The 16,090-nt window shown below is 34.8% G+C and overlaps 1 protein-coding gene across 2 annotated transcripts in view; it reads left to right on the top strand.

Annotated features, from left to right (window-relative positions):
* UHRF2 (ubiquitin like with PHD and ring finger domains 2) overlaps positions 1–16,090 on the top strand; it is an 82,967-nt gene that overhangs the window by 11,534 nt on the left and 55,343 nt on the right. For both annotated transcript variants that reach the window (XM_053932874.1, XM_053932873.1), the window contains exons 2-3: positions 2,411–2,653; positions 7,783–8,045. In XM_053932874.1, the coding sequence (XP_053788849.1) occupies positions 2,411–2,653; positions 7,783–8,045 (506 nt within the window). The remainder of the gene's footprint in view (positions 1–2,410; positions 2,654–7,782; positions 8,046–16,090) is intronic.

Here is a 16,090-nt window from a genome sequence, read left to right as displayed (position 1 = left end):
AAGATGACTTTGCATTCATCAGTTTATTTGGCTGACCATTTAGTTCATATTCATCAAAGCTGTCTTGACCAAATGACAGAATATTTAGGGTTGGAAGGGACCTCTGGATGTCATCTAGTCCAACCCACACCCACCAAGGCAGGGCAACTTCAAACAGGTCAGTAGGAACAAGTCCATGTGGGTTTTGAATGCCTATGAAGAGGAGACTTATCTTACTGTTGTGCAGGAATAGGTAGTCTAGGCTTGGTGGTGTGTGTGTGTATATGTGTGCATGTTGTTAGGGAAGGCAGCTTGTTACTCAAGGCTTAGCCTTGTTATGTCTTTGTTTCTGTGTATGTTAAATATAACTATTCCTGGACAGATTCCTTTTTTTCCCCTCATTTTTTTTAAAGTTGGTTTTTTTTTACCTTCCATGCTAATAGGGAGGGACTTGTGCATTATATAACTTAATCTGCAGTCATAATGGAAGAATAGATTATGAAGACTAGACACAAGACATTTACCTAGCTACTGTAGATAATTCAGAGTTTTCAGATTTACATCTTTACTGAATTAACTTTAAATTTTAAACTGCAGTACCTCAAAATATTTTCTGTCAGCTTGCACAGGACCTGTCCTGAGAGAGTAGGAACAAAGGCAGGAGAGCAAAGCTCTCATCTGCATGTTGCTTACATACTTTTGGTCTACCAGGAGCAAAGTTATAATTTTTTTCTCCAGTACATTAACTTTCAGAAGATTTCATTATACCACAGGATTCTAGGAACTACATTGTAATTTCTGCCACAGCCTGTACAGTCCAGTTGGAACAGAAAAATGGAGAAATTATGTGTCTCCTATGACAGCTAATTTATTCATTATTTCAGAATTGATCTCTTTTGCAGATATACTGATGAGCTTTTAAACCATTTTGCAACCAAAAAAATCACTTGGGAGGAGCTTAATCTTAAATGTGGCCTGGAGTAGTAATCAGAAGCAGTAGCAATGTGGATATCCTCTCCAATGTGTTTTTGCAGTATCATTATTTTTCTTTGGTTTGGGTTTATTTGTACTTTGAGTATAAGAATAATGCTTTAAACTTATTAACAGTGAAAATGCTTGTGGTGTGAAAAGCCCACAAATGCTGGATTATAGTAGGACTGCAAGAACACTTCTATGCCCTTTGTGAAAGAGTTGTCAAAAGTTTGGGAAGTTATGACGTGGTGGGATGGAAAAGGTTACTTAATCACCTTACTTCTAAGTATGAAGAAGGCCCAGGCATATGAGGTGGTATTGGTAGTCACCTGGATAATCATAGCTACTGGAGATTTTTGCTTTAAGACTTGCATTTCTTTGATAGTTACAGGATGAAAATCTTCAGTATGGTTTTGTGTGCTGTGTGTTGAACTGGTTTGAAAATGGGTGGCTAAGTAAGATTCTTTCCTGTAGCTGTTGATTAGACAGCTGTGTCAGCTTCAACTCATAATATGAATACTCCTGTTTACAGGTCCCAGCTGTAGGTACAGTAGTTATCAGCAGTAAGGAGAGTTAATTTTTTTGCAAGATTTTAAGTTCATGGAAGAAGAACTGGTTCATTGACTGAGTGTCAGCTTCTGTTCATAACAGTCCTCTGCCATTTAGAGTTATTTTGAAAAAGCAGAGGGGATGGAGAAAGAAATGTGGATTCCAGTTTTGTCTATCCTGAGATTGTTTGAATGTTGGAGAAAACTATTGCTAGAAACTGGAGAGGTGCTCCTTTTTTTTCTTCTCTGCTCCTTCCTCCCCGCTTTTTCTTGTTGTATAGATACTGCTCACAAGATAATGAAAGCTGTTCTGTTTGAAAAAAATTATGAAACATCAATTAATGTTGAAAATAACACCTGTTCTTGAGAAAAGGGGTAGATAACTTATTTGTTGCTAGAATAGTTGGAAAGATATCAGCTTTTTAGTCATACATGTTTTTCAGTCATGCATGCTTTTCTCCCACTGCAGTGTGAAGTGTAGCTTATACTAATTTTGCTATTTCAAAGCAATGCATTATACTTTCAGATGAATCAAACCTTTGCTTCAAAGATGCTCTAGGTCATTAAGGGTATTTAACTGAGCAAAGCCGCAGTACTGCTTCTTGTGTTTCCTAGTGCACAACTTGTCATTTTTTAGTATTTCTTAGCTTAATTGTAGGTAGGTGACATCAGTCTGTAGAGATGTCTGTTGCTAGTTTTAAGCCTTCCAGTGATTTTTAATCAATGAAATTATGGTTGCAGTTAGCTTGAGGAGTTTCTGTTTTCATATACTCAAGACATAGGTTTTTATTTATCGGTAAAATATGGCTTCCCTCTTCTGGTCTGCACAATTATTGTCTATAAAAAGAAGATTTAAAAACTACTTAGGTACCTTAAGGTAGAGTTTTACAAGTACACATTTCTTTTGACAGCTTGAAGATGGACACACTTTATTTGACTACAATGTTGGACTAAATGACATAGTTCAGCTTTTGATACGTTCTGATTCTGAAGCTCCTACCACTGCATCGCTGACAGATCAGGATGGAGAAGTCAATCCCTGTGCTGTTTCCAACTGCAAGAACAAAGTCAAAAAAACAAACAGTGGATCACCCAGTCAGCCATCTACATCATCTCGCTCGTTTCTCATTGATCCAGGCATTGGATTGTACAAGGTATGTACAAACTTCACTCCTGTGGATTTAATTTTATTTTTAGAAAAGTATTGTTTTATTGTTTCAAAGAGTGTATCCTCATTGCTTTCTTATATGATTTAATTCCCCGATTTGGCTTAAATGAAATTCACATAATTGAAACTGACTCTTGGAGAGTCATGAGCATCCTTTAGACCAATGTCACTTTCAGGAGAGTTCTCAAACTCTGACACACTGTGTTCTTCAAAACAGATTCTTGAAAAGAGTAGCTGTGAAACAAATACTTTCTTGTGGACAAAAGAAGCTAATAAAAATGTGTTAAAATGTAGCTTTTACACTTCTTTTTTTCTTCAAGCTTTTCAAATAATTTTTTTAGTACTAATATTTCAGTGCTATATTAGAACTAGACAAATTGTGGAAATACACAATTTCTTTAAGTATAATAAATATATGTTATGTAGTGATACCTTTTTAATGTAGCTTTTTTAGGAATTGCATACCTGGTATTCATTTAGCTTTGTACCTTGTTGAATTTTTCAGACTTGTCATAAGAGTACCAAAAGTTTAATTTAAACAGAAAAGGGGCAGTTTTCAGATTGCTAGCTTATTGAATATTTAGTAGAACGTGTCTATATGAATATATCTATATGTATCTATCTGTAGGGAATGATAGCATTTCACCTCCTCTTTGGGTGTTTCTCTTAGATAAGACATAGCCATAACAGTAATTATTTTGCTGGAAAATATCCACGATTACAGAGAAGAAAAAGTAGGTTGAGGTTGCCATAAATGCAGCTTGCCTTAAATGTTGCTTTAAGTCTTTGAAGAATTAACAAATCTGGCTGGGATAACCATGAGCTGGGCCACTCTCTGGCTGACCTTGCACCTGGCTCAAGCAAGGTGCAAATGATGTCTGGAGTGAAGCAGAAGGCACATGGCACTGTGCTGTTTCAATGGGTTACAGAGGAACACCTGCACCAGCCATTTACCTCTCCTCCTTCACCATGTATGACAAGCCTTGCTAAAAGTCTATTTTCTTTATGGAGATAAGGATGTGCACAAAGACTATCAGGCAGAGAGGTCAGAGAGCCTTTACTGCCACCTCAGCAGATGGAGTAGTGTCTATTTTACCTTTTGTATCAACTGTAAATTCTGACCAAAAGTTATTAAGATCTTTATTAAGTCCAATTTGCATAGTAATTTTCACACACCTAGGAATGCAGATGAAAAAAGAACATGTCTGTCTAAGACCACAGTCACCACAACCCCACTTGTAACATAAAATTGTTCCTCTTGTGTAGGACCAAAAATTATAATATAGAAGGGGTATTTTTGGGAAAAAAGGCAGAGGGGGAAAACACCTCTGCTTGCTTGGTATAGGCTGATAGTGTCTCTCCTCCTTCCCTGAAGGGGCACATTTAAGTGGGTTTGGTACCTCCCAGAAATATTCATTCACACACATATGAATATTTATTAATGTTTGGGAATATTTATTATTGTAGCTGAATATGTATTTTATATATATGTATATATATAAACATTTATTAGTATATATGAGTATTTATTAACATGTATGAGTTTATATATAATGTGTGTTTATAGTGCTAACAGATCTCTGTTACTATTACCTTCTGTGATGACACATATTAACGCTGTGGTTAGTGCACTGCTCACTGGCAATCCTGAACCCACCTCCTGTTGCTTCAATGAACTGCACTATTGGTGAATCTGGATTGTGGATGTTACTGAACACAACTAGACTTAGTGCTGAATTAATCAGAAGTCAAGCCCACTGGCACCCAGCCCTCTGATCTCTGAAGTCCAGCTGGAACACCAGGGGGTTCATTCTCTGTCAAATTTCTGTAGCCTTAAAGCAACAGAGGCTGCCACACGTATACAAGGTAATTTCAGTTAGAGTCACAAAATCAGTAGCTTAAATATGGAGACTCAAGCTTGTGTGCTTCCTTTTTCTTTTATATTCATTTATTACAATGGGAAGAGCTCCAGTTCTTCAGTTCTTAAACTTTACAATTATTCAAGGAGTGTAAAAGGTAATATGAGAAAGGATGGGGAGAATGATGGGGAGATAGGAGAACAGAGCAGATAGACTGATCTGAGGAAAAGAGTACTAAGATGTTTCTTTTTCAAGAATGGTACATTTCAATATATTAAGTATCAAGTAGTCTCTTAGCTGCTTTATTCAGGATTAAATAAAAAAATATTACAGAGAATGGTGATATCAGCAAGCATACTCAAGGAAACCTATTTTGTCAAGTCAGCTGAAATTTTTGTGATGTCTCATTCCAGAGAGCTAACACTTTCTCCTTCATTACTTGTGTGATTATTTTTTCAGTCAACAATGTGTTTGCAATATATCTAAGAGAAAATTAAAGATAGAGTCATTTCACTGTTAGCTATTTATAGATAATCGTATGAATGGATACAAAGGATTTTTAATTACAGTATTTGAAAACTTTGAAGCATGTATTTTTACCCGGTATTGTAGTTCAAAGGTTGCAAACTTATTTAATACAAGTAGAAAAGGCCTAGAGCCTAATAAACTAAGGTACATTAGGTAGCTAAATAGGTGGATATGTTTAGTGATTTTTGCATTTCATTGTCAAACAATAATGAGTAGTTTACTTACTCGAATAAATGTTTTGTTATAACTTACTCTGAGCAAAGCCCTGTGTCTCGTTGGATCTTCATCCAGAGCTAGACTCAACAAAATACCTGTTACTTACTCCATGCTGTGGATAGTCCAAACCTCTGTGCTCTGCTATCTCTTTCTGATTTCAGCTACCAGAAGGAAAGTTAGTTGATATGGAACCTGCAATTCAAAAAACTATTAAAAATAATGGTAGAGTTGGTATTGGAAATAAAAGTTAATAATAAATTATTGTTAGATGGTTAAAATAGTGATTTAAACAGAGTTTCTCTGTGTGGTCATTGCATATTATATAAATCAGAATCTTTTAGCTTGTTTTATAGCCCAGTTGTACTTGACATCTCATGCAGTTCTGTGGGCTCTGAGGAGCAGTAGTGGATGGATTTATGTGCAACTCTTGTTCCTTGTTGCTAAGAATTGTTAGTGGTATCTGGTCTAAGAACAGGGAGACTATCCCAAGGTGGACTTGACATGAGTGAACAACACTACCTTGGTTAAGAAATGGCCAAAAAGAGGAATAACAGGATGAGCTGCAAGAGAGCAGTTACAGTAACAGTGACTTGGGCATGCAGGAATGATTTAGAAAAAACAAAGCTCTTTTAGAAGCATGTGTGTGTTTCATTTTCTGATTCTCACATGGTCAGTTTTTCTTTCAAAAAACACTGACTGCAGTAAAAACATTTTAGCCAAGAACACTAGCTTGGAATAAAAACCACACAAATTGAATCTGTAATTAAAATTGGTGTTTGTTTAATACTGTTCACAAATAGCTGCTAATAAAACAATTCTTAAACCAAACTACTCACACAAAATAATTGCATTTTGCTCCTCAGAAGTCTGTGGTAGTAATTATTTGCTCCTACTCTTTGCAAGTGTAGGAAGTATGTTGTGTAATTATTCATATCTAATTACATATGCATGTATTATAAAGGAATGATTAAAGGAGTTTACATCGATGTATTGTTTTATTATTATTTTTCCATTTCTTGTTGTTCTGGATCTGGATATGATGGATTTTAACTTGACTAACATGGCTTCTTTGGCACTTGTATAACTGGTTGCATGAAGTAGCAGCAGATGGGGAATCCTTAATAGTGTGTATCTCATTCAGCTCTGTTTTGGAGAAGAGGAAGTAAAGCACCACTCAGAGCTGCAACTAATTCAAACATGTAAGATTACATAGGTATGCCTTCATGAAGGTTCCTTTTACAAGTGTCAGAATTCACTGTGTATATTTAAAATAGATTGATAGATTTAAAATAAGGCTGTCCTTCTCTGATTTGTTTATCATGTGGCTAAAATTGTCATCCTCGTAATAAGCTGTACTTTGAGTACTGTAGATTCTAAAAAAGTAAAAACAAAAATACACATTGGTATTTTACATATGCTGAAGAACAAAACATTAGGTTTGGGAAGTTATCTGAAGAAGAGGAATGGCAAGAGTAAATCAGGAAGTATTCCTTTAATGGGAAAGCTCAAACCGCGGTCAGTTGTGCTTTCAAATACTGAAGGATTGCTTCACTCTAAATACTGAAACTTGCGGAGTTTTTCTCCTGTGAAAATACAAGATTATTAATATCTTAGAAATTAGCCTTTAGAGTGTGTGAGAGTATGTATCTATCTGGCACAATGTTGGTACCTGATAAAGACTGTAGCTTAAACCATATGCAGATATGCATATACATAATACACATATGTCTCATATTGATAATTAAAGATTTTTAATCTGCAGTAATTCTGTTGTAATAATTTTTTTATAGTTGGTATACTGTTGGAGTGGTTTTTAAATATTTTCTTTCAGCATTCTCAGTTTTATTAAAGAAACATCTGTATATTATCTGAAGACATAAATACAACAAGATTTAGAATAGTAAAATGGTTTGGTTGCTTAGTACCTGTAGTAATACTGTGAGTACAGAAGGGAGAAGTTCTGGAGATGAATTCCATTTCTTACAGTCATAACATTCTGGCTGACTCTGGTGGCAACCAATTTAGATTTTTTCCTATCTATCCTTAAATCTTTAATGATTAAAAAAATCTTGCAGGACAGAAGGGTATAAAGTTAAATCTTAATTCCAGGTTGAAGGCTCAGGAAGTTCTGTAAACCATTTGGTTTTGAGTTAGTATTTTAATACTGTATGTGCTTATCATAGCCTTTAAGAACAGTGGGTGAAACAAGAGGAAAGGACAATGGAAGAGATCAAGCAAAATTTCAGATTTGAAGAGAAAAAAAGTTAGCACTGCTTTCTAAAATTACATATAAATTATATTTATACTAGATTTTAATGAAGGAAGAATAATAAAATACTAGAAGTGCAAGTAGTTATGACTGTATATTACGTGAACTTGCAACTAGTTATTATAGTTAATTGTTTTACTGATAAAAAGTTAAGCAGCAGCGCAGTAAGTTGTCTGATTTATTTTTTTCTTAATTGGTATTTTATAGAATAAGCATAAACTCATTATTGAATTTTCCTTTCAGATAAATGAATTGGTGGATGCCCGTGATATCAACATTGGAGCCTGGTTTGAAGCTCATATAGAAAATGTTACCCGAGCAACAAAGGGACATAAGAATGGTAAAGCTCAAGGGAAGAGTGGTAACGGTTACAAAAGGACTAATGGAAACTTAAATCAAGATCATTCTAGAGAAAATGTAAATAATTTGGACAGTACACCTTCTACATCTTATTCAGACTGTATGGACACTGATGAAGAAGCTATTTATCATATCAAGTATGATGAGTAAGTGCTCCTGATACTATTTTGAGGACATCACATATTGTTATTTGGTTTGTATAAACCGAGAATTTCTTGAAGAAGCTTGGAATCAAAGAAAGCAAGTTCAATATTGCAACCAAGAAAAAAAACCTAAAAAAATTACAACACTTTTTGTTTGGATATAGCAAATCCATTGGCAGTAATGGTGTTTTTAATGCTTAAATATTTGTGAAGTATTAGTATCTTCTCCTTATAAGAATGTCCTTTCTATATAAGAATATACATCCTTTCTACATAAGAAAAAGAAACCATATAACCAAGTTTTTACAGTTGTTTTTTCAAGTGAGGTTTTAAAATTGTTTTTTTAAATTATTTCCTGTTTATATGGAATTCCTCTAAATAGAGCTGAAGGCGAGCTCCCATTGAAGCAAATTTTTGTTACTTAATTTGGATTTATTTTATTCCAAGTAGAGTAATTGTACGCAAAATTTCAGATCTGCACTTATAGTAGAGATTCAGTATTGAGAGCTTTGTGACTGAGGTCTTGAAACTGATCCTGAACTGGAGAAGAGGGCATTAAGGGTAGAGTTTTTTCAAGTTAGTTTGGGGTTTTTTTGTCTCTTCTCTAGTCATAACAAATTCTAGAGCCTGCAATGTGTGGGTGGGAAACCTTGGGTTTAAAGGATTTTGTATTTATGGGCAGGCTTTGCACCACTTCATTTGCTTGGGAAATTGTTCTGAATGTTTTTTTTTTTTTTGTAATAATGTGTTAAAGCAGTTAGGTAAGCTTCCAAACAAAATTTTTAATGAGTTGAGTATTTTAAATTTTTGATACTGAGATTAGTAAAAATGCTGTAGTCTATGAAATGTAAGATTGAGGTAGAAGGATGCAAAGTATATTAAATATTAACTAAATGTAGATTTCCACAATACTTTTTCACAGTAGCTATTTCTACTCTACATATTTTAGTACATAATTCTGCATCTGAGTTACAGAGAGCACTTTCTGGTTTTTGTACAAACAAAATAGATACAACTTAATGCACTTTTTTGATTCTATGCTAAGTTTTGCTTCCGTATCTGCAACTCTAAGCATTTTATTTAAAGTGTTAGAGAACTAAAAATTTGAAAATGACATAGTCAACTATTATGATCAAAATGAAAATATTTTTCCTTGCAATTAATGTCTTTGGTGGTGTGATTTCAAAGACCTGTCTTACATATATCCACAGTAATGTAAAATCAGATAATGTTAAAGTTAGCAATGGGCAAACATTTCTGAGATAGTGTTTGTAACTGTTGCTGTGATATTATGGTAGGTTTTTTTTTAGATGCTGTTATTTTTTATGAATTGGAAGTACAGAAGTAGAAAAATTTTCACAACAGTTCTGATTTTTCTTTGGTATAGTCTCACTAAACTAAAAGATTGACCTCCATTTATGTGCACTTCCCTTTCAGTGATTGAAGACAGTCTTTTTACTCCTACAAGGTGGTTATGTATAGCAGCTCTATACACTTAGCCAACAAAATTAAGTAAGGCACAGAAACATAATGTGGCAAGATGGCCACAGTTAAAATGATCAGTCTTAAGTTATTGGAAGTTAGAGCTTTTGGAAAGAAAAATTATTGGAAGTGCAACTTAGACATTTATGAGTGAAAGTTTTTGATGGATGTTCCTGATACAATTCTTCTGGGGTCTCACTTTTTTTCTTTTAGCGTTATCCAACATGCACATTCATATTGTAACTGCATTTGTGCTTCTACCACTTTGTTTTCATACATTAGTGTGTACCTCTGATGTCTGTAGACAATGCTTGTATTCTGCCACGTCTTTGCTTGATGTGGATAAGTAGGAAGATCATGGTGTGCTTTGACACATAGTTGTTCTCTGCTACAGAACTATATTAATTTATCTCTTCACTCCTGTTCTTCAAGCTTCATATTTTACTGTGAGTACTATACCCTGCACAGTTACTTGTGTGTGGGTGTTTTGTTTTTCAGGTTTGGATTAAGCATTTTGCTGCCAGATGTACTTGGCATTTTCTAGTCTGCCCTTGCGGTGTTGTTTTGGAGAAGCTTTTCTCTTTTTTATCTCTGATAGATGGTGGCTCTCATGGGTGACATAGTTTCAGCTCCATCTTTCCTACAACAGGTGTTCTTACATGACACAAAAACACTCTCCGTTATCTGAAATAGAGTAAAAATTACTTACAAATGAAAGATATAAGCCTGGCGCCAGTAAAGCCATCAAAATTACTTTAATACTTCGGAAGAACTATGTGTCAGAGGCGGGCACAAGTACACAACTTCTCAAATCATAACTGATGCTTTTCTGTCTGTTACATCCTTCCAGTTTCAAAAAAAAAAAAATCACCACAAAGGTTACAGTTGAGGGATAGGTCACCTGTAATGCATTTAATTAGTCTGCTCTACCCCCTAGATCAGTATATTCTCCTATAGCAGTTTTTCTTAAGAGGTGAAGCAGGACTTGTCTTAAGTGAGAAAGCTGGCTTTAGCAGTGGTGCTGCTAGATTTACATATCACAAGTCCTGTACAAAACCTAAAGGCTTTAATATGCAGTTTTAAATTTCATAAAAGTGTTCTTCCTCAGAGGGGTTCAGTGTTCATTTGTTCCCTTTTCCGTTTCTTGTTTAAATAGTGTAGTTACAGTGAATGTGAAAGGAAAAACGAGAGAGCTCTTTTTGCAAAGAGTATAGTTAAGGGAAATTACTCTTTCTGGGCAAGAATTAATTATAGTAATCTCAGAGGGGTAACTACCTTTTGACTAAACAGAGCTCTCCTACCAGCTGTGACTGCTGCAGATAGGAGGTACTACATATTCCTCTGTGATCTTGTAGATAATAGCACTGGTGAGTTGTTTCTGTAGTGGTCTTCTCCCACCTCTTCTACCACCATGCCATACCCCAGCTATGTGTCTAGTATTTTAATAAATTGGTGCAGTAGTTATAAGGCCCACATATTTCTGCAGAGAGAAAACCTAGGGTCATTGAGTGGAAAAGAACTCAGTTTCAGATTGCACTTATCAAGAATTGTGACTCCAGTTCAAAGATTTATACTTGTTTGAGAGCCCTAATTTCACCAGTGAGCAAGAGACCAAAATACCAGTTTTACCAATGCTGACCTTCAGGCAGTATCAAATTTCTTGACATCCCATTGTGGCTATGTAACTTCTGTATGACAGTCGATCTTCTGCTTTCAATTTCTGAATGCAGGTTTTCCCTGGTGTCAGCAGTTTGAAGGTGTGTTCTTGTTTTTGTCAGTGTATCTTCCTCCCCTTAGACTTTCTTCCCTGTATTTCCATTTCATGTTTGCATTTGTGGGTATTACAACTTGTATTTGTGGGTATTAAACACTTCAAAGTCAAGGATGTGCTATCAGATTTTATACAAAACTGTCATACATTTCTTTCTTTTGCTCCCAGCAACTGACTTCAAATATAGAAGAAATTAACCTGTCTTGAACATAAGAAAGCTGAATGCTGATCTAAAAGGACTTGTGAGGAAACCAACACATGCTGAGGTCCTAAAGTTAGCTGAGATAACTGTAGATGATCTCTACCACAGCTTGCTTAAGAATCACTTTCAAATCATAAACAGGATGTTTCAGTAGCAGAGTGGCACCATAAGGACATGCCTACAATGCTGTGTTATATCAGCATTTGCCCTTTCCTCTTACCTTATTGTATTCCATATTTGTTACTGGTGTAGCACTTGTTATAGTGTACTTAGTTGCAGGGAGACAGTTCTCGTTCTGCAAGTACTGGCTTCTTGATCATTAGTTTCCCAAAGAAGCAGGAAGACTTAGGGTAAACCCTAAGTATTTAGATTACAATCAAGTAATGTCTTTTCCTTTCTTTTCTTGTTTCAGTAATTTGTAATAAAATCTTTCCATTTAAGAAGGCTCTCAGCAGAAGCCACAGGGAGGCTGGATCTTTCTGCAGCATGAGAAATTTCAGTATGACAACTTATATGCAAGTACAGATTAAGTATGACTCAAGTGTAGGTAACTTTTTACAAGGCCATTGTTCTGGCTGATGATATTCCCCTCAGGTTTTATAACAATCAGAGAATTTTATTTTAAGATATTACCATGAGGTAATATCTGTGTCATATGCCACATAAAGCATGCTGTAGTTATTTCTTCTAGGGAACTAATTGCTTTTCTTTACTTATTGCTTAATGTGAGCTGTGGAGCAATGCCCTCAGATTTTAAAGATGTACACACACACACACACACATTAAGAAGATTAGGATTTTGCTGTGTTGCCACAGAGGTCAAAAGAGTGGCTGTTAAAGCAATATGCAAGATGCAGTCTTATAGCTGGAGAGCACAGACTATACTGAGGCAATGATGAGAAAAGTTCTAAGTACTGCCTGGTCAAAAAAAACAACTTTCTACTTGAAACTGTAATCCACAGCTGAAGAGATTGTCAAGAGAATAATAGTATTAAACATGCTATTACTTTCTCAAGGAATAGTTTGAAGATTAGACTTGCTTAATGGGTCCATTTTCTGAATGTTTTTAATATGAAATTTTCACATACAGGTAATAGGCTGGGATTTAATCTGAGGATTGACATAAATCACACTACTGATAAATTGATTTTTGGAGACCAAAAGACATTATGGGCCATTCTCAGATGAGGTAGCTCCTACTTCTTTCTTTGCTTTCCAGCTGTGTACATCTGATAGTGAAGTTGCATTGAATTTTGTGGTTATGTGACTGTAAAATGAAGTGCTCTTGTTTCCTAATATATCTAAAACCTAGTGTTTACTAGGTGAATATTACTGGGTTTTTCATTCATCACTCAAATACATTAATCCTATATCCAGTGGGGCCTCATATAGGAAAGATTCCCTGCTTCTTTGAGAGGTAGCTGCTTCGTGCAGCATTAGTGATAGTGCATGATGGAAATTGTTTTGTCTTCTGTTAAAAAATGTCAAAATACATTCATTTGCATGCTATGTACATCTCAATTAACTCTTGTAAATGTTTAGCTGAGTTACCGGACTTTTTCCTTTATATACATCAAACACAGGAAAAAGTGCAAATCAGGAGGATAAACACTATCAGATTCCTGACTGTAGTTTAAGACACTGAAGTAAGGAGAGGGATTCCTTTTGAAGGACATGAAGTTAATGGCTAGAAACATGACAAAGTGATGGGAGCTATAGACTGTAGTTTTTTTATAGCACTTACATCCTTTTGTATATGTTGGAGAGTTTAGAATTTCAGAAGACGAAGAGGAATGAAAGCTATATTGTCTGCTATATTGTAGAATGTTAGGGCAATCTGTTCCTAAGGGTACCACATGTTTCTTCTGACCTTATGTCAGTCACAAACCTTTTTTATAATTAGTCTGAGTCACTACTTGGACCACCTCTCCTAGCAATGTAATTTTGTTTTCCAGTTCCTAGTATCAGTAATTAGTTTGTTTACTCATTCAAAATTTTTATGTCATATAGATTATTAGGCAATGCTAACGTAATCAAAGAGCTGATATGTCAGATGTCTTTTTTCTGTATATCCTCACTAGAATGCATGCCACCAGAATCATTCATACTTGAAAGTATTTTATGGGAGTAGCTACATACTGCTGCTCTTCATTTCAAGAAGTTAGTTCCTTGTAAAGTTATTTGTCCCATTTGCAATGGGTTTCTGACTGCGTATTCTATGTTTTATAATGTCAGAGTATTTGTATGTATTGTTATCAGGGTTTTGACAACAGACATTAATTTTAAGACTTAGATTTCTAGGGTTGTAGGCACCTTGTGCAAACTGGATAGGAAGAAGTTTGAGGAGACAATCTAGGGATTTCTTATGTCTCTTTAGAAAGGATTTGAGCTAAGGGAGGGAAGCTTTGCTGTCCTAGTAGGTGTTTGAAAGAGCAACTAAAATAATAACCATTAAAGTTTTTTTTTTTTGTTTAAAACTGATTCTTGGCTGAAAAATGGTGTGATCAGTGACAATAAGATTGAATTTTACCATTTATTCATTTATCTTGAATTAGCTGTAAGTGTTCTTCTTGCATTCCTGAGGAAAGCTTTTTCAAAAGATTGTGTGACTTGTCTGCTGTCCAGGGAAGTAAGCCTGTTTTTCACTATATTCATATTACTTAAACTTGTAATACAAAATTATTGTATTAAAATTTGAATGTTCTTTTTATTTCTTACACTTATTTCCAGATTGTCTCCCTTCAGAGTATCCATGTTGTCCACACAGCATAGTCGTGTAAGACTAGAAGTTACTTTTTCTGGAAACTCAGAATTAAAGTAATTAGGAAATTAAGATGGTTCTCTTCAGGCTATTAATACGGTTTCTCAGTGTTTAAGCTGCTTAATTCTGTAATTATTAATTGTTAGGTAAAGTTCTCAAAATCTTGTTTGTGTTCCATATGACTGATTTTTATCTTTATTGATATTCAGTATTCCTTCCAGTCTGTCCTTTGAAATATATTACTTGTTTTTCTTGTAATATCAAATTATCAGACATACTGTTTTTTTGGAAGTACACATCTTGACTACCCCAGATTTTTTTTTTCCCATTCATAATTGTGGCTTACAGTGTAGTGCTTTTTGAAACACTCTGTTGGCTGTCTCAAACAGTACAGCAAAACTGGGCTGATTATTTCCTCAGGTTATAAGGGAGTGGGGTGGTAGCAGTCTAGTTTTTATCCAGTCCTACCTTCTTAGTCACATTTGCCTCTTCCAAGAGTTTATTCCTTTCTGTTTCTTTTGTTTTTTTGTCCTTCTATTCCTTCATTCTGGGGTTGGAATGACTCATTTCTGAATTTTATGATTGAGAAAATAAATTATACTTTCATTTTATTAGTCTTGGAAAATAATTTTGAAATTTGTGTATCTGCACTAACATTCTTTACCATACTAGTATGGAGAGTGGTTGGGGAAGTCTTTACTTTTGTTCCCAGAATTTTATTTTTCCAGTTCTAGTTGTTCTAGTAACAGCTGGGAAAAGTGTTAGAGGGTATGTTGCAAGCCTCTTCAAATAAATTGAGGAGGCTTGGGTTTATTCTGACATGGAACTACTATGTGTCCTAGCATTTGAGCATTTTAGGAGCCACAGCCAACCATCGGGACATAGCTAAGAAATACTGGAATTTTTACTTCATGAATAATTCTTTGCTATGGAGACCATCTACAAAGATACGAAATCTCAAGAAGTCCTTGCTATGTTACTGTTAGAAATACTACAGGGAAGAATTAAATGAGAGGTAAATAGAGACATCCTATGGGCAATATTCATTAAATTCTTATGATTATGCTTGCTAGTATAGCTCCTTTTTTCAGTATTAGTTGCCAAATGTCCTAAAACTGTGGAAAACCAAGAAACTCTTGACAGCTGTTTTAAATTTAAAGGTTTATTTGTGCCATACAATCTTCATTTCAACTGTACAAATTTATGCTAATCTAATTAAAACATTGCTGTGAACAAACATGTCTGTTTTCTCTTGAGTGCCAGTTTAGGATTTTAAAAGTAACTCAATAAATGAGAAAACACTTTCAGCTTGTGTTCATGTCTCACAGTAGTCCTTTATTAAAGCTTCCTAGAATGGCAAGAATTTAAAATACCATATTTATTCTCTTTATATTTTGGTTTATCTACATTCATATCTTGTGATCTATGCTTAAATATTATTCTTGCGTACTTAAGAGATTAGATTTTAAATTAATATGTGATTTTTACAAAAGGCATGTTAAACTTTAGGAAAATGAATGTGAGATAGTAGAATTTTCTAATGTGAGTGTGATTTTTTTTTCATATTTAAATAAATTGTGGCATTAGACACATTTGAGAGCACAAGTTTACTGTGAAAGTACTCTTTACTTATTAGTATAATAATGAATAGTGGTACTGAGCTTAACATACAGAGTTTAACTGCAATTTTTAGCCTAACTCAAAAACTTGTGACAAGTACTGCTTCTGCTGTTTTGCCTGAAGTATCAGCTATGGACTAATACGAAGGGTATGGACTAATATGAATAGCTGCTAGCATTCATCAGCAATCATGAAAACATTTCTTCATGTGT

Source organism: Vidua chalybeata, chromosome Z, assembly GCF_026979565.1.
Source record: "Vidua chalybeata isolate OUT-0048 chromosome Z, bVidCha1 merged haplotype, whole genome shotgun sequence".
Classification (NCBI taxonomy): domain Eukaryota; kingdom Metazoa; phylum Chordata; class Aves; order Passeriformes; family Viduidae; genus Vidua; species Vidua chalybeata.
This window is presented reverse-complemented; position numbering and strand designations above follow the sequence as displayed.